Source organism: Prionailurus viverrinus, chromosome F2 (genome assembly GCF_022837055.1).
Source record: "Prionailurus viverrinus isolate Anna chromosome F2, UM_Priviv_1.0, whole genome shotgun sequence".
Taxonomy (NCBI): domain Eukaryota; kingdom Metazoa; phylum Chordata; class Mammalia; order Carnivora; family Felidae; genus Prionailurus; species Prionailurus viverrinus.
The window spans coordinates 82,735,782-82,760,889 of record NC_062578.1 but is presented as its reverse complement, the minus strand read 5'-3'; the positions used below and the strand labels follow the sequence as shown (position 1 = coordinate 82,760,889).

General features: G+C 64.3%; 3 protein-coding genes across 5 annotated transcripts; 2 read left to right on the top strand and 1 right to left on the bottom strand.

Moving 5' to 3' along the window:
* Positions 1-550: 550 nt before the first annotated feature.
* Positions 551-4,702, bottom strand: TIGD5 (tigger transposable element derived 5). The gene has a single exon (XM_047842890.1). It carries the CDS (start codon positions 4,700-4,702, stop codon positions 2,753-2,755), a length of 1,950 nt encoding a protein of 649 aa, XP_047698846.1. The 3' UTR covers positions 551-2,752.
* A 424-nt stretch (positions 4,703-5,126) lies between these two features.
* Positions 5,127-19,099, top strand: EEF1D (eukaryotic translation elongation factor 1 delta). 2 transcript variants are annotated; one of them, XM_047842888.1, is made up of 8 exons: positions 5,127-5,258; positions 14,263-14,383; positions 14,737-14,808; positions 17,852-17,951; positions 18,029-18,129; positions 18,271-18,489; positions 18,690-18,884; positions 19,004-19,099. In XM_047842888.1, the coding sequence occupies exons 2-8, from the start codon at positions 14,267-14,269 to the stop codon at positions 19,040-19,042; spliced, it is 843 nt and encodes a 280-aa protein (XP_047698844.1). In that variant the 5' UTR covers positions 5,127-5,258; positions 14,263-14,266; the 3' UTR covers positions 19,043-19,099. The 2 variants fall into 2 exon arrangements, with proteins under 2 accessions (XP_047698844.1, XP_047698843.1); XM_047842887.1 differs by lacking the exon at positions 5,127-5,258 and adding an exon at positions 8,973-12,611.
* Positions 19,100-20,429: 1,330 nt separating this feature from the next.
* On the top strand, positions 20,430-24,218 carry NAPRT (nicotinate phosphoribosyltransferase). 2 transcript variants are annotated; one of them, XM_047842891.1, is made up of 13 exons: positions 20,430-20,655; positions 21,167-21,294; positions 21,375-21,457; positions 21,723-21,853; positions 21,966-22,081; positions 22,330-22,526; positions 22,608-22,748; positions 23,064-23,148; positions 23,247-23,327; positions 23,420-23,522; positions 23,600-23,754; positions 23,902-24,009; positions 24,104-24,218. In XM_047842891.1, the coding sequence occupies exons 1-13, from the start codon at positions 20,430-20,432 to the stop codon at positions 24,164-24,166; spliced, it is 1,617 nt and encodes a 538-aa protein (XP_047698847.1). In that variant the 3' UTR covers positions 24,167-24,218. The 2 variants fall into 2 exon arrangements, with proteins under 2 accessions (XP_047698847.1, XP_047698848.1); XM_047842892.1 differs by lacking the exons at positions 20,430-20,655; positions 21,167-21,294; positions 21,966-22,081.
* Positions 24,219-25,108: the final 890 nt, after the last annotated feature.

Below are 25,108 nucleotides of genomic sequence, written 5' to 3'. Positions count from 1 at the left end.
CAGCAGCGCATCTCCCCACGCGGTCCCCGAGAACCCGGGCGGGTTGGCTTGTGGGGCAGGGGGCGAACCTGTGACCAGCCCTGCCATGAGCAGGCCACTCGCTGAACGAGAGGCGTCTCCCTGAGCCCCCAGCCTGGCTGGCGGGGCAGCCTCGCCCCAGATGGCGACGGCCCTGGACAGGACGGGAACGAGAGTGGCTTTGGGGGCCGGGTCGGCAGCCCGATCATCGGCTGGCCACAAGCCCGCTGATGCCACACGGCTCAGGTTAGGTTTTCAAGAGACTGGTGGGTCTAGTCTCTCCTTTCATCAGTTTTTTTTGTCTTCCTCACTTTTTTGAATCATGAGGTGATTCTAGATCTAAGTATTGGATCGAAAATTATAAAAATAAGACTTTACAGGTACCTGGCTGGCTCAGTCCTGCAGAATGAAACTCTTGTTTCTTGGGGTTAGGAGTTCAGCCCCCGTGTTTCATGTAGAGGTTACTTAAAAAAATAAAATATACCCCAAATTCAAAAAAATATATTAAAAGACTTTAGAACAGGGATGCATATGAAGTTGACACGAACTTTTATTACAAAGCGCATTGGGCTGACTGGGTGAACACCTCCGGCAAGGATGGGCGTGAAAAGGCTCGACTGTGTGCACCCCATAAGCCCACGGTCCCCTCGAGGACACGCCTCTGGAGATGAGCCTCACCAGGGGACACCCCTATCTGGGGACAAGCAGTGCCCAGCGCCCATCCTAGGGCTCCGCATAGCAATCCTGACCTACACTGGGTGGAGGCGTGGGCTGGGGGTCCCTGGTCCCCTCAGCTCGCGGGCGCTCCGTTCCCCTCCCCACGTGGTGATGTTGCACCTGCAGTCCACTCCATGTCTGGGGGTCGCTTCCCAAGCACGTAGCCCCCTTGGGCAAGGCCGTGCATCTCGGATGGGCAACTCTCCCCAAAACACAAGCGTGGTTTTAATAGGAGCCCACACACCCACTTCCCAGTGCCCCCTTCTGCAGCCCGCTGCCATGCCCTCCGGACACCCCAAGCAGGCCCAACAGCCTCTTCCTAAGAGTAACAACCTTTGCTGCTTTGAGTATTCAGCCGTTCTCCTGAAGACACTCTTGGAGCCCCAGGTGCACCCCTGCCTAGCGCCCACGGGCTCCCAGCCCTACGTCCCTGAGCTGCCATCAGGTGGCGGAAGGAAGGCTTCCTGAAGCCCTGTGCCAGCTGCTTGGGTTAGAGTCCCAGGGCCAGCCACAGCCGGCCACCGGCTCCTCTAGGGGTGCAGGCTTGAGATGAGCAAGCAGAGGTGCCAGCTGGGCCCCTGCCTGGTCAAGCTTCCAAATTCTCCACTTCTCCCCTCAGCTCTCGGATTTGAGACCCACGTATGTAACACGCACACACCTCGACTGAGGACAGCTCCAAGGAGCGGTTTATGTTCTCAGACTCGGGGAGCTGCTCCGGGGGCTCCCTCACCAGTGCATCGCCCCTCCCTCCCACCAGCACACTGCCGGCCTACAGCCTCTGCAGTGTCCGGCGAGCACGCGGGCGGTGGGGGTGTGGACCGCAGACCCAGCCCCCGCCCTCCACGAGAGCTCTGGGCAGCAGCTCCCCAGACAGTCCCCGAAGGCCCCGGGCGCCTCCGGGTCCCAGACCACCCACAGGACTGAGCCCAGAGCGGGGCAGTGACACACCAACACTTGCCTCCCTCTCTCCGGCTGGGCCACTCGGAAGCCCAATTCCTGGGGCTGTGGGAAGCCGCTCCTTCGTCACGCCCCTGGCAGTGCCGGAGGGATGGAAAACCCTGGGAGGCCACTAAGGCACTGTGGGATTGTCCTGGTGTGGCTGTCAGTGCCGCAGGCCAGTGCCGAGGAGGCGGCGTGGCTCTGGGCCCTGGGGCTGGACCGAGCGGGCTGTGGCTGGTCTGGGGAGCTCATTCAGCCATTGGTCAAATCACCAGGGCCCGGAAAGGCTAGAAGGCTGCCAACCCCACAGAATAGGTGTGATTTTGGAATGGAATCTTCCCAAGGAAAACTAACAATCCCAGTGGGACAGAAATCTACACTCCCTGCTGCACCCGGAACGTCCGGCCCCCCGAGTGCCGGGCACCATCCTCCCTTCCCAGCCGACAGAGCCAGCCTCCAAGACTGGCCCCAGGCTGGGGGTGGGGCTGAGACGCCACCCTGGCTCCCATGAGGGGTATCTGTAAAAGTGGACTTAATGTGCTAAACACCAAAACTGACTGGGGTGCTTCCCCATGGAGATGATCACATGGCTGCAGCACAGGAGCCACAAAGCACCAGGGCTCCAGACTGACAGGAGTGCTGCACCCTCGTCCAGGGCGCGTGACGGGCCCCTGGGGAGGAGGGCCAGAGGACGGACAGGCACAGGGCTGAAGATCTCAGCTCTCAAAGGCCGGGGCGGGAACGCCGACAGCTGCCCTGTCAGGTGCGTGGTGTCGTGTGTGCGGCAAGGACCCTGGCGAGAACCACAGACCCCACGAGTGTGCTTGCCCAGGGAGGTGTGTGAGCCCGAGGCCTCCCTTCTAGCTCCTCCCTCAGGAGATGGGGGACCAGTGAGCAGAACGACCCTTCACCAACAGAGCCCCTCCAAGCCAGCCCGTGCTGGGGTCCCTGGAACCCCCTGAGCCATAGGGTGGGCCACCTCTGGGGAGGGGAGGAGAGGAGATGGAAAGACTGTGTGTCCCCTCCCTCCAAGTGCAGCAGGAGAACAGCCACTGGGGGGCCACTTGGGCTGGCTTGGTCACACCCCGTCCTCGGGGACTGCGGGAGAAGGACCGATGCCCCCCAGCCTCCGGGCCATGCTGATCAGTGAGCGCAGCTGCACCAGCTTCGGTGGCCCCACCTCCCGGGGGTCCTGGTTCTCCAGCCACCGAAGAGCTGTCTCTAGTCCCCGCACCGCCTCCCCAGCAGTGGGCACCGCGGCCTCCTCCTCCTCCTCTCCACCCCCCATGACAGAGGGTAGGCTGGCGGGGGGTGGAGGGGCGGCAGGGGCCAGCACCGGGGGCCGGCCGGGGCCTGCCTCCTCTCTGCAGCTGTCCGGCAGCCCCCCGTCATCGTCCAGATGCAGCCACTTGGCCACTTCCTCGGGCGCCAGGCGCTTGTAGGCCAGGGCCGCCAGGTGCGTGAGGTCGCTGAGCACCCGGCTGTGCTCCGCGGCCTCCTCGGCCTGGCCCGCTGGCTGCCCAACACACTCCTCGCTGGGCCGAGGCTCGAAGGCCGCCCGCAAGCCGAGAAGCCAGCACCGCTCAATGCTGCCAGCCTGCACCAGGTCCCAGGAGAGGCCGGCCAGGTACAGCATGTCCTTGAGCATGAAGCTGCGCATAAAGTCCAACGGGGAGCCCCCCGCACAAGACACAGCTAGCCTCAACAGCTCCCGCTTGTACAGCTGCTTGAAGGCGGCCACCACTCCCTGCTCCAGGGGAGCAGGGATGTGTGCCCGGCTGCTGCCCTTGGACAGGAACAGCACCCGCACGGCACCATCCGGGGTCTGCAGCTCTTCTGGGGAGCTGAGGGGCTCAGGCCGACACCGCCTGAGGGCCTCCTCATTCTCCTCCAGGGCGGGCGTCCTGGCAGCCGGGCTAGGGCAGGGCGGGTGGGCCACCAGCAGCACAGCCCTCTGCTGCAGGCAGCTGCGGCGCAGGTAGCGCCTCACGCCAGGGACGAACTCCTCGAAGAACCAGCCCCGCAGCAGTGGGCGACTGAGCCAGGCATCCGGGCTGTAGCGGTAGGAGGCTGGGAACTTGTCCTGGTTGTGGTGGCGCAGGCTGGGCGGGTCTGGCAGCTGCCCGATGACCAGCGGCTTCAGCTTGTGGCTGCCGGTCAGGTTGGCGGCCAGCAGCACTGTCACCCGGTCGCCCCGCCAGCGGCGGCCGCAGCCCCCCGCGCCGGGGTCTCCCGCGCCCAGGGGCGCGGCCTGCTCCGGAAGCAGCTTCCAGTAGAGGCCAGTGACGTTCGCGTTGTAGATCTGTTCGTCTCCGTAGCCGCCCTCGGCGGGGGGCGGCGGGGCCGGAGCCCGCTCGGGCAGGGGGCCGGAGCTGGAGCCGGGGGGCTGTGCGGGCTCCTGCTTGACGGGCGGGCCGGGCGCGGGGCCCGCGGCCAGAGGCTCGGCCTCGCCATAGATGCGCTGGCTGGAGATGCCGTGGCGCTTCTGCCAGCGCCAGAACCAGCCGTGGCTGGCCTTGAAGGTGCACTCGGGCCCGTAGATCTGGCGCGCGAAGGCCTCGGCCTGAGCCTGGATGAGCGGCCCTGACAGCGGCACGCCGTGCTGGCGCAGCGCCAGGAACCACGAGTAGACGGCGCGGTCGATCTCCTCCTCGTTGGCCAGCCGCATCTTCTTGCGCTGCGTGCCCACCTCTCCGCCCAGCTGCTCCAGGAACCAGCGCAGCTTGGGCTCGTCCTTGAGCCAGCCGCGCAGCGTGCCGCCCGGCACGCCGAAGTCTCGGCACACGCTGGCCTGCCGCTCGCCGCCCTTGACGCGCTCGATGGCCTGGAGCTTGTCCTTGATGGAGTAGGCCTTGCGGAAGGCCATCTTCACGGCCACGCGGGGCCGCGGCCCGGGCGCGGGGGGCGGCGGCCTCACGGCGGGAGCCGGGGTGGGTGCGGGGAGCCGCGGCGGCTGCGCGGGGCGCCCGGGCAGGGGATGGCGGCCGCGGCGCGGGGCTGGGCCGGTCGGGGGGCCCGCGGGGTACATGGCGGCTGCGGCGGCAGCGGAGGCGGGGGCGCGGGGGCCACACGCCGGCCCGGCCGGCCGCGCGGGGCGGGGCGCTGGGGGCGGGGCCGGCCGGGCCCTCCCCTTTGTCTCGCCAGCTCCGGGGGCGCAGGCGCGCTGGCCCGGCCACCCAGCCCCGCCCCGTGCGTCGCCCAGCCCCGCCCCGCGCCGCGCCGCGCGCCGTCCGGCGCGTGCCGGCTCAGCAGCCCCGCCCCATCCCGGCGAGCCCACTGCACCGGTAGCGCAGGGGTGCGGACGAGCTGCCGTCCTGTTCGCGGCTGCTAGCTCCAGCTTCTCTGGGAAACTGCGAGCCCCGTGGTGACTCCCACTGGCTTCTGTCTTTGCAGCCGCGGGGAGCGTCGCGTCGCGCGGAGGGCTGTGACGGCCAGGCGGGACGTGCGCGGGAGCCGCTTCCCCTGCCGCGGCGCGTGGTGCATCCCTCTGCTTCATTTCCCGTGCGCGGCCGGGGCGACTCTCCCTTTCCTCCACCGTCGCACGCCACGAGCCCTCCTCCTTGGTCGCCGCGTCCTTGGCTGGCGTGAGTACCGCAGCCCGCGCCCGCAGGAGCGGCACGCGCCGCGGAGGGGCCGGGGCGGGCGCCCGGGCCGTGGCGTTAGTGCGGCCGGGGTGCCGGCGTAGGGACGGTGGGACGAGCGCGGCGCTAGGGGCGGGCGCAGGGGGGCGGGGCGCGCGGGCCACGTGGCCGGCGGGACCCCGACTGCGGTCCCGGCGGCAAGGTGGCGGCCGGGAGGCCGGGGGCCGCGTGGGCCCCTCGGTCTCGGTTGGTCCCGGTCCTGTAGCCCTTCTTTTGTCGGGCACGCGTCCGTTAAGCACCTGCTGCACGCCGGTTCTGGGCCAGCGGGACAGGCTCGGGCCCAGCCCTCGCGGAGCCTTGAGGGTTCGTGAGCGCGGGAAAGAATAAGGGAGTGACTGCTGAGTGACTGTTGAGTGACTCAGAAGAAATTCTTAGGGTTCTCGGAGTGGTCGGGAGTCCTGACTTGGATAAGGGTCCCGGCAGGAGGCGACGTTGAAGCCGGTCTCTGTAGGGGTGGGTGACGCCTTCCCGAGAAATGGGCACCGTGATTGGAAGAAGAAGGGGGCCAAAGGAGTGGAGTGGGGTGGAGGCTTGCGTGAATGAAGGGCCACCCTTCAACAAGACAAATACTTGTCCGGCTAAGCTTTGGGGCGATCCCTGCCTGAAGGGGAACACCTCTTCAAATTGACTCTGGCGTGTATCTTCTCCGAGGGCTCAGGCTTGGCCCGGGGGCGGGGCGGGTCACTCTCAGGACGCTTCTGCATGGGCAGCTCTGACACCCCAGCCTTCTCTGGGTACCCTGAGCCTGGCTGAGCCGCCAGTGAGCTGGCTCACATGGGATTCGAGCGTTCCTGTGCCCTGCCCTGTGAACAGGGAGTCCCAAGAAAGTGTCATCTTGCAGAGTGACTGGCACCCGAGCTGAGGAGCAGGCTTTTTCTGTCACCTCTATGGGGGCAGTCAGTGTTCTGGGCTTCATGCCAGTCCTGGGAAGAGCCTTTTACCGGCCAGAGACAACTGCCCTCTGGAGGATCCTGGTGCAGGGGCACCCCCTCCCCCTCAGCTTTGCCCCTGCGGAGCAGGGTGAGACTGCCAGGGTTCAGCACAAGTGGGCAAATGTGCTTGAGCAGCGTTTCTGTGAAAGAAGTGTCCTTGCAGGGACGTGTGTGCGCGCGTTTGAAGATTGACCAGAAAAATACCTCCAGCAAGTTGTGCGTTGGTGTCGTATTTTGGGGTTCCACAGGCAGGAAATGCTGGCAAGCGTATTTGTTGAGCCTCCGCCCTGCACCAGTATTTTAAGGTGACATGTATGTGGTCAAAGCAGGTGGTAGCATGGCACTGAAGCTCCGTGCAGGCGATGCAGGGAGACACGGATCCCGGGCTCTTCACCTCCCTGACTCGGGGGCCTCCCTTCTCCGCTCAGTCCTCCAGCCGTGTGAGGCCCGTGTGCACAGAAGGGTTGAGGAAGCACGTGCAGTCCTTGGGGTCACCCTGAGGGAAGGGGGCATAGGCCCGGCTGGTTAGGTTAGACAGGTCTGGTAGGCTGTGGCATCTGAGGCGCGGACATTGTTGAACCTGCCCCGGGGTGACCAAGGTAGCTGTGGTGTGAGCCTGGAATCTGAGGGCTTGGGGGCCCCCTTTCTGCTGCCAGGACAAGCCGGTACTTCTAAGCGGGGCTGACATCAGGAGTCAGGTTGGGAAGCATGTGGGGCTGTGGAGTGCCCCCTGCAAGAGTCAAGTGGCATCACCCCCGTGCACGTAGAGACGCACCGTTGGGTAAATTTACCCCTCTGTGTGCCTTCCCCCCGTGACTCACGGTTCCAGGTGTCACAGCGCTCTCAGACATCGCAGGTATGGCAGGCTTTGTCGTGAGGAAGACGGAGCTGGCGTGCAGACCCCGCCCCCCATTCACCTCTGTGGGATCCCCCTTCCCCTGGAGGGGCCGCAGACCTTTGCCCTTTGCCCTCTGGGTGGACAACTGGGGGGCTGGTCCGGGGGTGTGGCTGTGATGGGGTGGTGTCCAGGGGAAGGTATTGTTGGAGGGCAGAGTCTGGTGAGGGGCCAGTTCCTCCCAGAAACCTACCCCATTCCGCTAGGCCCCAAGAGACTTACAGGCCCTGGCACCTTGTGGGCGCAGTGCCGGGGGCCACATCCTCGCCTTCCGTCCAGGCCGTCCAGCCAGGGGTGTGCTGTGGGGGCCGCTGCCAGGGCCGCTGTAAGAACTGCCTTCCCAGCTCACGTGCTTTGGAGCATGTCTCCACGGGGGTGCTGGGACGGTTGCAGGGGAGGGGTCGTCTGTGGCCAGGACCAGCTCTCCTACATGGCTCACCTCACCCCGGTCCCTGGTGGCTAGGTGGGGCATGGCCCCTGAGTACCCCCTTCCGTGGGCGAGGTCTCAGCCTGCCTGAGGCTCGGGGGCTAAGTCTTGGTCACGGGCAGCCCAGCTGGGCCCTGCAGTGAGCAAGCAAGTAGACGATGGCAGTGGGCAGGGACACCTGGGGCCCCCTCCTCCTGGGTCTTCGCTCTGCTGTTCTGGGGCCTTGTTCCTCATGCTTCACTGTAATGGAGCCAATGCTGTGTGTGTGGAGAGAGCACGGGAGAGAGAGGAGGGTCCCCACTCTGGCTGGAGGCTCGGATGTTCGTGTTCTCAACGGGGATCATTTAAACTCAGATTTGCTTTTCTACCAGAGAGAGGGGTTTTCAGTTCAGCAGGTCCTCGTGGGACGTGGAGCACTCAGAGAGCGGGGAGATTGAGGCAGTAAAGGTGGGGGGCACTCTGCCGGCTGTCCTGGGAGATGGAGAGGCCGGGGGCAGGAGAACCCGGCTGCCTGGTCCTGCAGCAAGTGTCCCCGGAGTGCTGCTGTTGGCCTGTCACCACACCGGCTTCACTGCCAGCAGGTCGACTGCCATGTGTGCAGGTCGACTGCCCAGGGCCTGCCGTATGCTCCTGGGGGGCAGCTCCCTGTCCTCATGCCGGTGTCCTTGTGTCTGCCGCACCCGCGGGCACCTTGGACGACCCTGTCAGTGACTTGGTGCTGCTGCTCTCCTTGCTGCGGTGTGGGGCAGACGCGGGGGCCAAGGGGCCTGGCTGGCAGATCTCTGGGTTCCGGTGAGTGAGCAGCTGGGGGCGCTCCCGGTGCAGGGCGGGCAGGGCTGTCCGCCGTGCCCTGCAGGCTTTCTCAGAGATGGCTTCGTCTGCGTGTGGCTTCCTCGGCTCCTGGACTGCTACCTCTGTCGGATTTGGGGCGGGGCACTTAGTGTTTCTGGCCCGTTTTCCCATCTGCGAAGGGACTAAAAGCCCTGTCCTTTTGTGCACACCGTGGGGACTTTATGTCTTTGTTCAAGCGTGGAGTGGTGGCGGCTCCCTGCCCCAGCGTGGGCTCCGGGGCTGCTGGGCCCCATGGATGGTCCTGGTTGTCTCGTGCCTTGTCCAGCAGCCCTGGACTTAGGGCAGCACGACAGCGGGGCCAGGTAGGGATCCCCTCGACAGCTGCACGTGGCAGTGGGGGCACTGAGTGCTGGCTCCTCTCCCCCCAGAGGGCTTGTGCTGGAGTGCGGAGCGGGTGGGAGCGGTGCTCAGATGGGCTTGCCCAGTCCAGCTAATGCGAACCATAGGAACTGCTCATTTTGTGGTGCGGGGGGTGGGGGTGGGGGTGCTGTCCCGAGTGGGTGGACTTGGTCGCCTCCGGGGATTTGGGTGGTGGGTCTTTGGTGCTCATCTTCAGTTTGCTCGGCCAAAGCTCGCGCCACCTTTCCAAGCACCTTCTGCAAAGACCTTCCAGCCGCTGTGCTGCCCTGACTGCCTCTAACCTTGCTGCTTTCTCTTCATGCCATCCTAGGAGACCAGAGGGAAAGTAAGTACCCACCTGTCCCGTGCCCGGTGTTCCCTTCACCTCAGCCAGGGAGCCCCTGGCCCACAGCGTACGAGGCATTCCAGCGCCTGTGCAGGGCCCGGCTTGGCCAGGCTGCCAGGCCTTACTTTCCTTGTCTGCAACACAAAGGAGTTGGCTTTGCTGTCGTTGGGCTTTGATCCTGCCAGGCAGGGCAGCGCGTGGGTGTCTCAGTGCATCCCTGGGTTGAGCCAGGTTGTGCCTGTGGTGGGGGGCACTCCCCGAGCAGGCCGGGGCCGGCGTGCTGGCCCTCCCCTCTGGGCAGAGGACACCGGGGACACCCCCTGCCACAGGCCACACCCCTTGTTCTTGAGAAATCTTCAGAAGCAGTCTCTCCCCGCCTCCCCCCAGGTGTGGCCCCCAGAGCTCTGAGCAGGCCCTGATCTGATGTCAGGAGACAAGGACAGCCTCTAGGCCAGTAGGTTCCAGCAGGACTTCACCAGTGGGGCGTCAGCCTAGTGGAGCTCAAGGGGCTGAACCAACTGAGCTCTGGGCCCCTCTGCTGAGGGTCTGCTGGGGGCTCGTTGCCAGAAAGTTTGAAGGGCGGACAAGCCCTGCCTGATTGGCCTGCAGTCCCCTCAGGGACGGTGGTGATGTCACAATGCCTTGCCTCTTGAGCACACGCTCCCCGCCTCTCACCACTGCCTCTGTTGTCAGCCTGGCCTTGGTAAGGACTGCTGCCGGCCTGGGGAGGAAGGCACAGGGGGGCGTCCCAGGGGTCTCTCCAGGCCTGGGGCTTCCGTCCTGTGGCTTGTGCCATTAGAGGCCCCCAACACGTCCCTTCACAGTTCAAGCGAGGATCTTCCCCCACGTCTTGAGTGGACGCGGGGCTTACACAGCCGGCATGTCCCACGGGGTCGTTAGAATCAGGTTTCAGTTTTGTTTCGGGGTGTCAGGAAAGGGATGTCGATGCTGCTGCAGGTGACGGGAAAGGTTTGCCGCCTTACCTCTGGAGACCTGGTCTCCTGGAGACAGGGCCCAGCAGGTGCGTCCCCCCACGTAGGCTACTGACTGACCCCGCAGAAGCTGGGATGGTCCTGGGTGTTGGTCATCTGGCGTGGGCGCTTCTGCTTTGGGGAGCAGGGGCCAGAGTCCAGCCTGTGTCTGGACTGGATCTCTGCCAGCTACAGCCATTCCTCTAGAACAGGCCTGTGGAGCGTGAGCTCAGACCACTGGGCACGTCTTAAGAGCAGACTGGCTACTGGGGCTTTCTGGGCTTGAGCCGTTTCTGGCCAGAGGCTGCAGAGGTGGTGGCAGTGGTGGCCCAGACTCCTCTATTCAGATGACTGTGGTCTCCAGACTGGAGGGGACACCACCTCTATTGAAGAGGCTGAGGTTCTCGGCAAGGGTTTGTCCACAGTGGCAGATGGGACACACAGTTCCCCACCTGCCTCCCTCTGTTCTAGGGATGGGGCCCCTCACATCAAATGGTTCTGTGACTAGAGGCGGGTGCCCTAATGACCTTGGGGCCCAGAGTTTCCCACGTGGTCCCTCCTGTATTGCGGGTGCGCCCAGAGGTGGCTGTGGCTGACCCGGAGCCTGCTTCTCACTTGCTGCCTGAGCCACCAGGCTCCCTCTCTTCCGGATGGTCACTAGCATCCTCCCTGTGTCTCCCCCAGTGTGGCCCCTGCAGGGCCGGGCCCTCCACCCTGTGCTCCCAGCTGCTCCCCGAGACACTAACCCTTGTCTGAGACCCTTGCCAGCTCCCCTTGGAGCATGCGCTGCTGCAGGCGGTGGTGTGGCTGCGGCAGGGGTATGCCGCCACGGGGCAAGGTCCACCGTGGTGGCCTGGCCGTGATGGGGCTGGCCTGGGAGACTGCCGCGTATACTTCTAGAAAGCGGAAGCACCAGTGCCTCAGGCAAGGTGGCCAGATTTAGCAAAGTCAAAGGATGTCCTGTTAAAATCCTAGATGAACGACGAATAACCCTTCAGCATAAACGTCTTAAATATTTCGTGGGACGTGTTTATTCTAAGAGTTATTTGTTGTTTATATATCAGTCAAGTTACCTGGGTGTGGTGTGTATTTCATTTGGCAACCCCCTGTGGAGGCTCTAGGGGAGAAGGCTTCTGTGGTTGAAGAAGTTTGGAAACCATTCTCTAGACCCCTCTGGAGAGCCTGGGCGCATTAGGAAAGATTGGCTTTACAGCTAAAAGAACGCATACGTACGCACATGCATGCACGTCATTGCTTATCGCTTTACTGAGCTTCCCGTGGACTTGACTTCGGGTCCTTGCTTGTGTCTTCCTGGCACCCCCACCAGGGAGCACTCCCAGGCCCGACCAGCCCTGAAAGTCAGGCTGAGGAGGGGGGCGGGGCGCCATCCCCATGGCCCGCGGTGTTGCAACTGCCTTCTTGTGCTTGCTTTTTAACGCTGTGCGGAAGATGAGGAGTGGGAGAGCCGCCTGTGCCCTGGAGACCGTCTGGGAGGACAAGCAGAAGTATGGGGAAGCCGAGCGGCGTTTCTACGAGCACGAGGCCACACGAGCCGCCGCCACCCAGCAGCTCCTGGCTGAAGCGCCAGCCGTGAACGGGCCTGGGAGGGAGGACGCCGAGGAGGCAGACGCCCCTGACAGCGGCAGCAGGAGCGACCCCGGGAGGAGCCACGACGGAAAGAAGCCTCTGCAGAAGAAAAGGAAGCGCTCCCCAAAGAGCTGGTTCGGCCAGGCAGACCTGGCCCTCGTGGGCCTCTCGGCCGACCACGTGTGGCTGGACAAGCCGATGTTCGACCAGGCAGAGAGCGCCTATCGCCAGAGGCTGGCGGATGCGGCTGCCCAGGCGGCCCAGCGGGTTGCCCTGGTCCCCCGAGGCCCCTGCACCCACGGAAGCCAGGTGGCCTGCCACCATGTGACCTGGGGCATCTGGGTCAATAAGTCGTCCTTCGACCAGGCCGAGCGGGCGTTCGTGGAGCGGTCGCAGGCCTCGCTGTTGGCCGCAGAGGGGAGTGGCAGGCAGGGGGCTTCTGACACGGGCCAGCAGGCAGCTGCCCCCGATCTGGCTCTCGCCCGCCAGCCCGGCCCGCTGACCGACGGCCAACCCCCGCTGGGCAGTCTGCAGGCGCTGGTGCAGGAGGTGTGGCTGGAGAAGCCCCAGTACGATGCGGCAGAGAGGGGTTTCTACGAGGCCATGTTCGACGGCCACCCTCCTGGGAAGGTGCGCCTGCAGGAGCGAGCTGGCCAGGCTGAGGGGGCCAGGCGGGGCCGCAGAGACCGGCGAGGCCGAAACGCCGTGGGAAGCAAGCGGGTCGGGCCTCGGCGGGTTGATGGGGAGGCCGCCTCTGCCCTGCCCTACTGGTATCTCCTGCACAAAGATGCTGAGGCCCCCTGGCTCAGCAAGCCCACCTATGACAGCGCAGAGTGCCGCCATCATGCCGCAGAGGCCCTGCGAGTGGCCTGGTGCCTCGAAGCTGCATCCCTGGCTCACCGACCTGGTGCCCGGTCTGGCCCGACCATGTCCAGCCTGAGACCCAAGTAGGAGAAACCTGCCGCGTGGGTTCCCGGCCTGGGCTTCCCTGGGCTGGGGCCCTGGCTGCTCTTCTCCCCACCCCCCCTCGCCCTGGCACGGCTCTCCCCAGCACTCCTGGACCCGGCTAAGTTGGATGCAGGAGTGGGTTGGGCAGAGGTAGCTTTCTGTTCCTGGGGCAGTGCAGCCTCCAGGCCACCTCTTGGGGATCACAAGGTTTGGGGCTGTCGAGGGAGGAAAGGGGTTAGCACAGGGCAGACTCTGCTTGGGTAGGGTTTCCCTTTCTGCTGGGCAACTCCCAGTGCCCCTGGCTGTCGCACTGCAGGGCAGGGCCAGTGTTAAAGGCTTCTGGCCCGAGCCCTGCTGGGGAAGACATGGGAGCTGGCACGTCCCTCCTGCCCCTTCTGTCTGTCCTCCCCTACCTCCCGTTTCATAATCACCTCCAGGGTGAGGCGAGTGTCTCAGGCACACCAGCATGTTGTCAGTCGAGTGGCCTATGTCTGAGGGACACCTACTGCATGAGGCTCACTCGCCTTCGGCCCCAGGATGGTTCCATGCAACACCGGCAGTGGTGTCTGGACGCCAGGATCTGGAGAAGGGCAGGGGGAGAGGCAGGCGGCTGGGCAAATGGCAAGCGCGGCAGCGGGAGGGTCCGGGGCGTGGGTGGCCGTGCGGAAGGCCGGGCCCCAGGGAGCGGTGCCACCCTGGGCCCCACATGCCCTTCAGCAGCCTGTTAGCTCGGTGTGAGCGGCGGGGTGTGGGAACCCGTGTGCAGGAGCATCCCCATCAGCAGCCTAGGGTGAGTGTGGAGCCAAAACTGTTCACGGTGGCCTGGCTGCACCTGATGGCTGTGTAGGGGTGGGTGGAGGAGAGTCACGGGGCCCGGCTCCTTTCCTGACACCAGGGGCGCACTCGGTGTGGTCCAGTGATAGCCTGGGGCCCTTGGCACAGAGGATTGGTGAGATCGGGTCCGTTTCTGTCACCGTTGCTCAGGAACAGGAGGGGCCATGCCAGGTGGAGGGCGGTGGGCACAGCCGTGCGGCTCCCACTCTAGAGCAGCAGTTCTCAAACTTCCCGGTCTCTGGACCTCACACGGTTTTTGTGCTGTTGGTTTTTGTCACGTTAGCAATTAAAATAGAAACGCGGGTAGTTCTTCAATCGTTGAATAAGAAGTCGATCACGCGTTAACATAATGACTTATTCCTACGAGCAGCAGTGTTCCCAAGACAAAAAAATTCAGTGAGCAGAGCGGCCTTATTCGACATTTTTGCAAATCTTAGTGGCTTGTTTAACCAGGAGGCACCCGGTTTGTCACACTTTCTTCTGCATTCAGTCTGTTGGTGTGTATTGTCTGATGGACGTAATTGTGCCTTGCACAAACGTGTAGTTGGACAGGGAGGACCCCGGGGACCCCCAGGGGCTCCTCACCACACTTTGAGAACCAAAGTGGCGGGAGCCGGGAGTTGTGGGGGGGGCGGATTACAGACTTGGTTCGGGCAGTGCCAAGGCACCTGTGCTCCGACCTGGACCCCTCGTCACCTTGCACCCTTGGTGTCTGGGCCGTTGTGGGGCACTCATGCAGGCCAGGCCTGGGGCCTTAGGGCACGTACCCTCTCCTCCCAGCCAGGCTGTCTCAGTCTCGCCTTCCCTTCCCAACAGGAAAATGGCTACAAACTTCCTAGCGCACGAGAAGATCTGGTTCGACAAGTTCAAATACGATGATGCAGAGAGGCAGTTCTATGAGCGGATGAACGGGCCCGTGGCTGGCTCCTCGCGCCAGGTGGGGGGGTGCCCTCGGGGCACCGGGGGACTGTGCCAGCACGGGGTGGGGGCGGGCAGAGGCACGTTCGGCCCCAGCGGCTCTGCTCCAGGCGCTGGTGGTGGGGTCTTTGCGGGTGCGTCCCTGGATCTGCTCGAGATGGGACGGGGCACCTCTGCCGTGTCAGACCAGCAGGCACACCGGTGCCCATCAGGACGGGGTGTGGGCCTCGGGGCCGTTGTCATAGCTCCTTGCCATCCCACTGAGCCTTCGGTTCTGTGCAGCTCTTGCTGTCTGTAAGGGTTCGTTCCTTTCTTTCCGCTAAAATTGTTCTAACGAAAAGGAAAAAGCGGTTCTTTCTGCACTGTCTATAGGAGAACGGTGCCAGTGTGATCCTCCGTGACATTGCCAGAGCCAGAGAGAACATCCAGAAATCCCTGGCTGGGGTGAGTACCTGCAGGCCCGCATCGGCACTGCTGCCCTCCGGCCTGGCTGCACGCCTCCCCGCCGCCCCAGTACCCCGGTACCGCTGCGATCATTTGGGCCTTAGGAGCACAGTGGGGGCGGGGCATCCAGCACGGTGTTCCCGCCCCAGCGGGCTTCGGTGACTGAGACTGCCACAGGAGCCGATGGCATCCGTGCTGCTGCCCGGTGGTCACCCAGGACTCCCACCTGCCCTCACCCTGCCTGTTGCTGTGGCGCCATCCCCAGGCTGGGCCTGGGGGCCTCCTCCCTGCTCTGCACTCTGTGTGGGAAGGAGTGGGAGAGGCCTTTTTCTCTTGCTTCCTACGTCTTGCCTCCCTGGAGAGATGGGTTCACAGGATGGGAGTCCAAATGATAAAATTTGAGGCCCAGAGAGGGGCCGTCCAGCTGCGTTTGGCCCCCGGGTCCCAGATTGGGTCACAAGAGAGGAAAGCAGGTCCATGTTTAGCTTTGTCCCCAGCCTGGTTGGGCAGATGTCCCCAGGAGGAGACAGACCCGCTGCTCTGCCTTCTTAACGAAGTCGAGACCTTGTCCTCTCTCTAGGACACATGGTGTCCTGTCCTTGAGGGTCGAGGATCAAGCAGAGTTCTGCTCCTAGAGACTTCAGGAGAGAATCCTTTCCTTGGCTTTTCCAATTTTGAGAAGCCGCCCACATTCCTTGGCCTGTGGCTTCTAGCCATCAGAGAATCCTGATTGATGGCTGTTTCTGTTACGTTTCCTTCTCCTCTGCCTCTTGGGTACACGGAGCCTGGTGACGACGCTGAGCCCACCCACATAATCCAGGAGGATTTCCCCATCTCCAGAGCCTCCGCTTCATCACGTGCAAAGTCTTTTTTGCCATTTAGGTCACCTTTTTACAGGCTCGGGGACGACTACGTGGGCACCCCCGCCTGCCCAGCTGCTTTGGCTATACTGGCTCTCGGGCCATAGGCTGGACAGCTGTGGGGGGGAGGGTCCCTGCTTGGGCCAGGCAGCCGTGGGGAGGAGCTGGCGCCAGGTGCGTGGGGTGCCAACCCCCAGAAGGCCAGGGTGCCCAGTGGCGCTGAGGTTTCTGGGCCACAGGAGCCCCCCCTCTGGCCCTCAGGGGGCCCTGGATGTGTTGGGGTCGACCTCTGGCTCCGGGTCTTGGGGAAACCATGTGGGCCCGCTGGGAGGGCTTGGGGGAGCCCCTGTGTGCTGGGGGTGGCACCGCTGGAGGCCAAAGCATCAGAGACCAAGAGCTTAAATGGATTCCTTTCTCAGTCTGCAGGCTAGAAGTCCAAAGTCAAGGTGTGGGTAGGTTCTGAGGCCTCTCCTGGTTTTCCTTTGCCTTTACATTGTTTTTTGTGTGTCTGTATCCAAACTTCGTTTTATAAGAACACCAGTCAGAATTCGGGCCACTCTCCCGACTTTGTTGTAACCGGATTAGCACCATAAAGACCCAGTTTCCAAACAAAAGCCCCTGTTCTGAGAGCGGCACGAAATTCAGAGGAGTAAATTCAGAGGAGTATCGTTCAACTGCTAATGGACCGGGAAGGACCTTGCTGACTCAGCCCCAACACTTGGGTTTGGGCTCGATAGGGCTCAGCAGACACTGGGCCTTTAGAACCAAGGGGTTCCTGGGAACCATGCATGCTGCCAGGGACAGGGTCGGAGATGGGGTTGGAAAGGTCTGGATTCCACACCCTGGCATGTAGCACTGTCCTCTGAGGCTACTATGTGGCTGGCTCCTTGTGACCCACCGTCACAGGCTAGGATTAGGGTAGCCTTGGTTTGCCTTATTGAGGTTGGGGTTGGGGTTGGGGGGGGGGGCTAGACTCCCTGGTGAACAGGAGGAGGATGGTCAGGGCCTCGAGGGAACAGGAAGGTCTGGATTTCATCCCTATCTGATGGAAACTTTTGGAAAATCCTAGTGAGAACGGCATTGCAAGCTGGGGTGCTGGGGAAACAGGTGGAGAGGAGGCCATGTGGCCGCAGCCAAGGGTCGGGCGAGTCCCGCACGGGGCTCCTTTGGCAGGGAGGTGGGGGGCGGGGGTTGGGTGCGGACACTCACGTTGAGCTGAAAGGAGGGGAGTGGTGCCAGCCGCTCCTGGTTCCAGTGCTCTGACCCCAGCTGACAAGGGAGCTGCTGGGTCACAACGGGTAGCACTGCTCCCCGATCCCTGGGGCAAGGAAGCCAGGCACCTGTCTGCCTGTACTTCCTGGGGGCTTTTAGCTTGTCTGGGCTCCGGGGGTACACAGAACAGAGGAGGAAGCCACGGGGCTCGTCCTGTGGCTGCCTGGCAGGTGGGCTCCGGGTCCAAGGTCTTCATAATTGGACACAGGGAGGGAGGGTAGGGACAGCGGCCCTCAGGGAAGGGCCAGGTACACTTCGTCCTCCTAGACCATTCTATCAGGGTGTGTAACTCAGGTGTGGACTGCGGCGCTGTGCTGAGGGGCTCCCTGGGTGGCACCGCTGGAGTCGGGTGATAGGGATTCCCAGTCAGGGAGGAACCAGAGGGAGGCTGGCAGGCAGGATGGGGCCCCGGGTCACTCAAGCCTTTCAAGGGCAGGCTTGGTGAGCCAAGTGGCAGGTGCGTGGCCTGGGGGAGGCAGGGTACTACGTACGGAGTGGGCGCCCCCTGCAGCAAACTCTCCTGACTCCCACTGGCTCCTCAGCTGCCCTCCCAGCCTGCTTCCAGTTCCCAGCTGCGCTGCCGGGCCCTGCTGTGTGGCCCAGGCCGCCCCTGGAGCTTCCTCCCGCCCGACTGTGGCTGTGGGCCCCGCAGTAGCTCCGTGCTGGGGCTGCCCTGGGCCCCGTGCCTTCCGCTTGGCCAAGGACGTCGCTCACTGCTCTCCTGCTTACAGGGCCTCCTCCCACCCTCGGGTGCAGTGTCACAGGTGGACCCAGTGGGCTGACAGGAGCTGCTTCCTAGTGTCCAGCAGTTTTCCCACCTTTCTTGGGGCCCTGATTCTCAGTGGCTGTGACTGGGGGGAACCCTGGAAGCAGGCAGGGGTGCAGAGTCTCACTCTCCCCCTGCCTTGCAGAGCTCAGGCCCTGGGGCCTCCAGCGGGCCGGGCGGAGATCACAGTGAGCTCGCCATCCGGATCGCCAGCCTGGAAGTGGAGAATCAGAGCCTGCGAGGCGGTGAGGCCCTGGGCCTAATGGGTGGGGCACCACACCCAGTCCCCGCCGTCTGACCAGCGGCCCCTTTGCTCCTGCAGTGGTGCAAGGTCTGCAGCAGGCTGTCTCCAAGCTGGAGGCCCGGCTGAGCGCACTGGAGAAGAGCTCACCCACCCACCGGGCTGCAGCCCCACAGACCCAGGTGCGCGCCCTTCTCAGGCCCTTTGGGGAGGGGGTGGGGGGTGGGGGGTGTTCCTGTCCCCCTCCCCGCCACAGCCTCTTAACCAGGGTGCAGAGCTGGGGCCCCGGGGGCGGGGCCCTCAGCCTCCCTCTCCCATGGCAGCACGTGTCCCCTATGCGCCAAGTGGAGCCCCCTGCCGGCAAGGCGGCCACCGCCGCAGAGGATGACGAGGACGATGCCATCGACCTGTTTGGCAGCGATGACGAGGAGGACAAGGAGGCAGCCCGGCTGCGGGAGGAGAGGCTGCGGCAGTACGCGGAGAAGAAGGCGGGGCGGCCCGCGCTGGTGGCCAAATCTTCCATCCTCTTGGACGTCAAGCCTGTGAGTGACCCTGCCCCCGGCCTCTGCCCCTGGCCCTGCCCCGGGCTCCCGGTGGGCTCAGCGAGCTGGCCGGGTTCAGCCAAGAGGAGAGCTGCGTGCCCTCTGTGCCCTGGGGGGCGAGGGGAGGGGCCGGTGAGGGAGGGGCACTCCCTGGGGTCTGCAGGCTCCTGACCCAGCCTCTCCACCCCTTGATCTCCCAGTGGGATGACGAGACAGACATGGCCCAGCTGGAGGCCTGCGTGCGCTCCATCCAGTTAGACGGGCTGACCTGGGGGGGCTCCAAGCTGGTGCCCGTGGGCTATGGCATCCGCAAGCTGCAGATTCAGTGTGTGGTAGAGGACGACAAGGTGGGGACGGACCTGCTGGAGGAGGAGATCACCAAGTTCGAGGAGCACGTGAGTGGCAGGCCCCCAAGGGAACCCCTGGCCTGGCAGGGTGCTGGAGTGGGTGGGTGGGTCTTCGGGAACCAAGGCCCCACTTGACCACGGGCCTCCCTCCTCCTCCTCCTCCTCAGGTGCAGAGTGTGGACATTGCTGCTTTCAACAAGATCTGAGCCCCAGCCTCCGGCCGTGGGGTGTGGGGCCCTCAGCCATTAAAGACGGAGATTCCACTCTGGCTCCTGTCCTGGTCTGGGCCCGGTGGGTGGGCACATTCAGGGAGCAGCACTGCTACACCCCAGGCCTCAGACGTGGCCCGCACCTCGGTCGTGTCCCACCCGGGCCCTTACACCCAGGAACCCCCGGCGCCAGTGCCGTCCTCCCCCCCTCCTCGGTTTCTCCACACGGCATTCTTTTTTTTTTTTTCAAGTGTATTTATTTTGAGTGAGTGGGGCTGAGTAGGGGAGGGACAGAGGGAGGCAGAGAATCCCAATTAGGTTCCGTGCTGTCAGCATGGAGTCCAAACCCAAGAACCTGATAGATCATGACCTGAGCTGACATCAAAAGTTGGACACTTGACCAACTGAGTCACCCAGGTGCCCCGTCTGTGCCGCATTTTGGTGTGTGACTGAACCCCGCCTGCCCTCTCCCCTCGCTTACAAGTGCCGCGAACGGTTCAAGCTATTGAGGCAGAAACAGCATGCGTGGCTCCTTCCTTGTATGGGTTGCTGGCCCTCCAAGGCCCCCGAGGCATCTCTACTCTGCCTTCTCTGGGTTCCATTCCCAGCCAAGCTGTCTCCATGGGGGCTAAAGTGTCCGCCTGAAACTGTCCAGGAACAAAGGTCCCAGTGGCTGACCAGGCCCTGCTGCTGTGACTACATGGGCCCCCCAGGTCTGACCTGTGTGAAACCTGTCACCACATCCAGGGACAAGCTGGGCTGCTTTCCTTAGATGCGGCCGGTCCCTCCCTCACTGGAGACCTGGACCCTGGACAGGCCCATGGTTAATTCGTGCCCACCGTGCCACTGCGCGGGCAGTATTTGGGCCACTAGTGGCTTCTCTCCAAGACTGCTGGCCAGTGTGGCTGGTGAGACCACCGTCCTCACAGTTGGGGAGAAATGAATGGTGTGGGCTGTGGCATGTCACAGCTGCTGTCCTCCAGGGTGCCGAGCCACAAGGGGAATGGACTGGCCCCCTTGATGGTGGGGACCCGGCAGGCTGCCCGTTCACCCCCTTGCTCTTTGTCAGCACCCAACTGGTTCCCTAAGCCGTATGGTGTGGCACCACGTACGTGCCCAATTGGAGCAAGTTCTAGAATCCCCTCTACCTGCTGCCCTGCTCTGGGCCTGGGCTGGTGTGCAGTTAACACGGCCACTTACCCCTCTGCCGGCTGGTGGGGTGGGGTGGGGGGAACCCCAGATCAGACCAGGCCCCAAGGGGAGGAGGGGCCCCTCCGCTGACCCGCTCCACCCGTTTCCTTGGGGGGAGGGGAGGCTCCGGGCGTGGGGAGCGGCGTCACGTGGGCCAGGCGGGGCGCGGCCAGAGTCCGGGCGCGGGGGCGGAATGGCGGCGGAGCGGGACCCCGAGGCGAGCGCGGCGGCCCGGCCGCTGCTCACCGACCTCTACCAAGCCACCATGGCGCTGGGCTACTGGCGCGCGGGCCGGGCGCGGGACCAGGCCGAGTTCGAGCTCTACTTCCGCCGCTGCCCCTTCGGCGGCGCCTTCGCCCTGGCCGCGGGGCTGCGCGACTGCGTGCGCTTCCTGCGAACCTTCCGCCTGCGGGACGCAGGTAGCAGCCCCGCCGTTCCCGGCCGGCCCCCCACGACCCCGCCAGGACGACCCCCACTAGATGAGCTGTCCCCGCCGGGACAACCCACCTCCTCGGGCCCCAGCGAGCCCCCCACGACCCGCAGGGCCACCTGCTACCTAGATGACCCGCCCTTGCCAGGACACCCCACCCCGGCCAGGCGAGCCCCCACGACCCCCAGGACACCTGCCACCTAGATAGACTGCCCCCGCCAGGACAGTTTCCCACCCCACCCCCAACTCCCGACCTGGCGAGTCCCCGACCCCTCCAGGCCACCTGCCACCTAAGCCAGCTCCCCCCCCCCCCCCCGCCCCGCCCCGCCCCAGGCCTGATGAGTCCCGGACAAGACTCTCGCCTGACGAGAGTCTTCCATGGCCCAACAAAGGCCCCCCGAGGCCCCCTACAGGCCCCTTTCTTTACCGCGGTCCCAGCCCCGACGAGTCCCCAACGGCCTGCGCTGGCTCCAGCCCACGAGGGCCTCTGTCACCCCCAGACGTGCAGTTTCTGGCCTCGGTGCTGCCCTCCGACACGGATCCCGCATTCTTCGAGCACCTTCGTACCCTCGACTGCTCCGGTGTGACGGTGCGGGCCCTGCCCGAGGGCTCCCTCGCCTTCCCCAGCGTGAGTGCAGGGTGAGCGGGGGCAGAGGGGCGCGGGACCGAGCGGGCCGGGCGGCGCCCAGCTGACCACCCTCCCCGCAGGTGCCGTTGCTACAGGTGTCAGGGCCACTCCTGGTGGTGCAACTGCTGGAGACGCCGCTTCTCTGCCTCGTCAGCTACGCCAGGTGGGGGGGGGGGGGGGCCCGCCGGCTGGAGGAGCCCGGGGAAGGCAGGGCCCCGGGAGAAAGAGCGGCGACTTCCGGGGGGGCGGGCCTTTGGGAGGGGCGTGGCTCCGTGGGTGGGGTGGGGCCCCTAGGCTCTGTGGGTGGAGCGCAGGGCCCTGGAGAGCGGCTTCCGGCTCCCACTGTAGAGGGCCTCAAAGAGGGCCGGCGGCGCCGCGGTGATTTCCGGACCCTCACCGCAGGTCCTCTGCTCCTTTGCCCCCCACAGCCTCATTGCCACCAACGCTGCGCGGCTTCGCCTGATCGCGGGTCCGACGAAGCGGTTGTTGGAGATGGGGCTGCGGCGAGCTCAGGGCCCCGATGGAGGTCTTACGGCCTCCACCTACAGTTACCTGGGCGGTAAGAGCCCAAGGAGGGAGACAGGGGTCAGGGAAGGAGGAGGCCTGCCAGAAGCCCTCTAGCCAAGTCTGACGCCCGACTGACGCCCCCGCCCTCCTGGCCCCTGATGCAGGCTTCGATGGCAGCAGCAACGTGCTCGCGGGACAGCTGCGGGGCGTGCCCCTGGCTGGAACCTTGGCTCACTCTTTCGTCACTTCGTTTTCGGGCGCTGAGGTGCCCCCTGACCCGGTTAGCTTCCCTCTCTCCTCCGCTGCCCTCCAGAGGGCAGTCCCGGAAGCCAGTCCTTGCCCAGGGGAAGGAGGGACTGCCATGCCCCGCCCATCTGAGCCACCCTAGCAGGTAGCTGCAGTCCTGCGCTCAGAAGCGGGCAGATGGTGGCAGGCATTACCCCTGCTTAGACCTCAGCCTGGGGGAGCCAGTCCTCACCCTGCTCATCCACTAAGGGTTGTCCATCCTTCACTCACCCGTTTCCATAGATGTTGGCTCCAGCTGCCAGTCAGGGCCCCAGGGTAGACCTGTCTGCATGTGTGGAGGCATGGCTGGAACGCGTGTGTGCCCATCTGGGGCTAGGGGTGCAGGAGCCCCACCGGGGGGAGCGGGCAGCCTTTGTGGCCTATGCCCTGGCTTTCCCCCGGGCCTTCCAGGGCCTGCTGGACACCTACAGTGTGCAGAGGTGAGGCCCAGGCACCCCCCTGGGTGGGCTCTGCCTGAACACCTATGGCCCCTCCACCAACCCTTCTCATCTTGCTGGCAGGAGTGGTCTTCCTAACTTTCTGGCAGTAGCCTTAGCCTTGGGGGAGCTGGGCTACCAAGCCGTGGGCATAAGATTGGACAGCGGTGACCTTCTGCAGCAGGCCCAGGAGATTCGTAGGGTCTTCAGGACCGTTGCGGCCCAGTGAGTCCCCTGAGAGGGGTTGTGCCTGCTGAGAGACCCTGTTGGGGGCAGGAGTGTTGGGATGGGGCAGAGGGAGGGAGGGATTTGCTCCTCCCAAATTGAGGAGCTCTGATCTGGTGGCTACCACAGTGGAGACATCGGGGCTCTGGGGGGAGAGGTCGGGGGAGTGGTTCACCCAGGGGCTTGTAAGCAGAAGACAGAGCCCATGTGGCTGAGGCCAAATTCTCAGGTGGGGAGGGTGGGGGGAGGTGCGTAACTGAGAATAGAGAATGACCAGGTGAGGCAGGAGACCTGAGGGCTGTCCACCTGTCACAGGTTCCAGATGCCTTGGTTGGAATCAGTCCCCATCGCCGTCAGCAACAACATTGACGAGGAAGAGCTGGCCCGGCTGGCCCAGGAGGTGGCGGGCAGTGGGGAGCAGGGGCAGGGGTGGATAGGAGGGCTCTGGGCCTGCAGATGTCAACCAAGCTCAGTGCCACCTTGTCCCTCCTCCTCCAGGGCAGTGAGGTGAACGTCATTGGCATCGGCACGACCGTGGTCACCTGCCCCCGCCAGCCTTCCCTGGGCTGCGTCTATAAGGTCAAGACAGGGTCTGGGGTCCAGTGGAGTGGGCCAGAGGGGTCATGGGTTTGGGGGGAGACTCCCATGGTCCCATGCACTTGTCTCTGCAGCTGGTGTCTGTGGGAGGTCAGCCCCGAATGAAGCTGACTGAGGACCACGAGAAACAGACACTGCCTGGGAGCAAGGCCGCTTTCCGGCTCCTGGGCTCCGATGGTGAGGCCCCTCCCACTCCCCACGGCCCTCCTCCTCGAGTCCCCAGGCCCCCCACTTTATTCCTGCTGCACACACAGGGTCTCTGCTGATGGATGTGCTGCAGCTGGCAGAGGAACCACCACCCCAGCCTGGCCGGGAGCTGAGGGTCTGGCCTCGAGGGGCCCGGGAAGCCTGTGTTGTGAGGCCTGCCCACGTGGAGCCCCTGCTGAGACTCTGCATTCAGCAGGGACAGGTAACTGCCTCTACCTGCTCCCTCAGTCTGCACGATGAGCCTGAACTGAGCCCTGGCACCTGCTCCTGCCCCCTGCCCCAGCCTCTCCCTTCCCGCTGCCCCAGCTTCATGGGCCTCTCTCACCTCTCCCCTTCCCTCTCCCCGCAGCTGTGTGGGCCTCTCCCATCTCTGGCTGAATCTAGAGCCTTTGCCCAGCTGTCCCTGGGTCGCCTGAACCCTGAGCACAAGCGGCTGGAACAGCCCGCACCATACCAGGTAGATAGATGCCCGCCCCCCCACATCATTGTCACTTTGCCTTGTGTGCCCTCTGTCCCTACAGCCACCCGTCCATTCTCTCTTTTCCCTGTAGGTGGCGCTGTCTGATGAGCTACAGGCCCTGGTGGACCGACTGAGTACAGGAGGGTCCTCATGAGAACTGTGGTGGAGACTGCCTGGAATCAACATGAGTCACTCACTGTCCTGCACAACTTGTCCCGTGTCATTTCTTCACTCAGCCTGCCACTCACTTGACCCCCAGGGCCTCCAAGGGTGGGTTGGAGTCTGGGGTCAGAGCATGGGGTCATGCTCCCAGGGGAGGCCCAGGCTCTGCCAGGGTGGGGAGGCTGTCCTGTGCTGAGGTCTGAAGGTCGCAAGGAGTTAGGCCAAGGCTGGGGAGTGTCCAGGGCTTGGGAAGCTGGACTGGGGGGGGGGGGGGGGGGGAGGGGGCGGGGAACAAGGCTATGGGGAAAGGGAGGCTTTGGTGCCCACCCAAGAGTTGTTGGAGTTGCTGCAGGCAACTAGGGAGGGGGAGCCACAGGGCAGGGACGGGTGCCAGAAAGAGGGTCTTGTATCCAGGCACGGCCCCAGACTCCCCTGCCAACCAAGGTCCCCGCCCCGGAGAGGTCAGCAGGGCACCCCAGCTTCCAAAGCCAAAGAAGTGCAGGTGTCCCAGGCCACCGCTGTGGCCAGGCCTGCAGGACTCTGCCACTGGGGACGCTGGGCTCATGGGCTGCACCCAGCCGGCTCTCTCCAGGCCCTGGCATCTGTCACAGGGTCAGCAGGGCCTGGGCCCCAGGGGAGCCGGCTGCTGATGCAGCAGCCTTGCAGAGAGAAAGGCTCAGGGGTGCACGTGAGAGCCCGTGAAGAGATTCAGGGCGCTGGGCTGGCCTTGCCTCACGCACACAAAGCTGGTCAGGCTTCTGGAAGCTTTGGCAACTTGCGTTCCGGAGAAACCACTCACGAGAGACGTTCTAGGCTCTGGGGGAAGTAGGGCAGGGGCGCCGGGCGCCTCTGATTGGTCCGGCACAAGGTGGCAAAGGCAGGTGAGGGCGTGTGGAGGGGAGCAGGCTTCCCGGGGGTGCTTCCTAGAACACTT

Coding starts and splice junctions, on each gene's coding strand:
- TIGD5 (XM_047842890.1), bottom strand. CDS start 4,702: ATGTACCCCGCGGGCCCCCCGACCGGCCCAGCCCCGCGCCGCGGCCGC.
- EEF1D (XM_047842887.1), top strand. CDS start 11,470: ATGGCCCGCGGTGTTGCAACTGCCTTCTTGTGCTTGCTTTTTAACGCT. Junction 18,490..18,689: donor TCCTCTTGGACGTCAAGCCT/GTGAGTGACCCT, acceptor TTGATCTCCCAG/TGGGATGACGAGACAGACAT. Junction 18,885..19,003: donor TCACCAAGTTCGAGGAGCAC/GTGAGTGGCAGG, acceptor CCTCCTCCTCAG/GTGCAGAGTGTGGACATTGC.
- NAPRT (XM_047842891.1), top strand. CDS start 20,430: ATGGCGGCGGAGCGGGACCCCGAGGCGAGCGCGGCGGCCCGGCCGCTG. Junction 20,656..21,166: donor CTTCCGCCTGCGGGACGCAG/GTAGCAGCCCCG, acceptor TGTCACCCCCAG/ACGTGCAGTTTCTGGCCTCG. Junction 21,854..21,965: donor CACCTACAGTTACCTGGGCG/GTAAGAGCCCAA, acceptor CCCCTGATGCAG/GCTTCGATGGCAGCAGCAAC.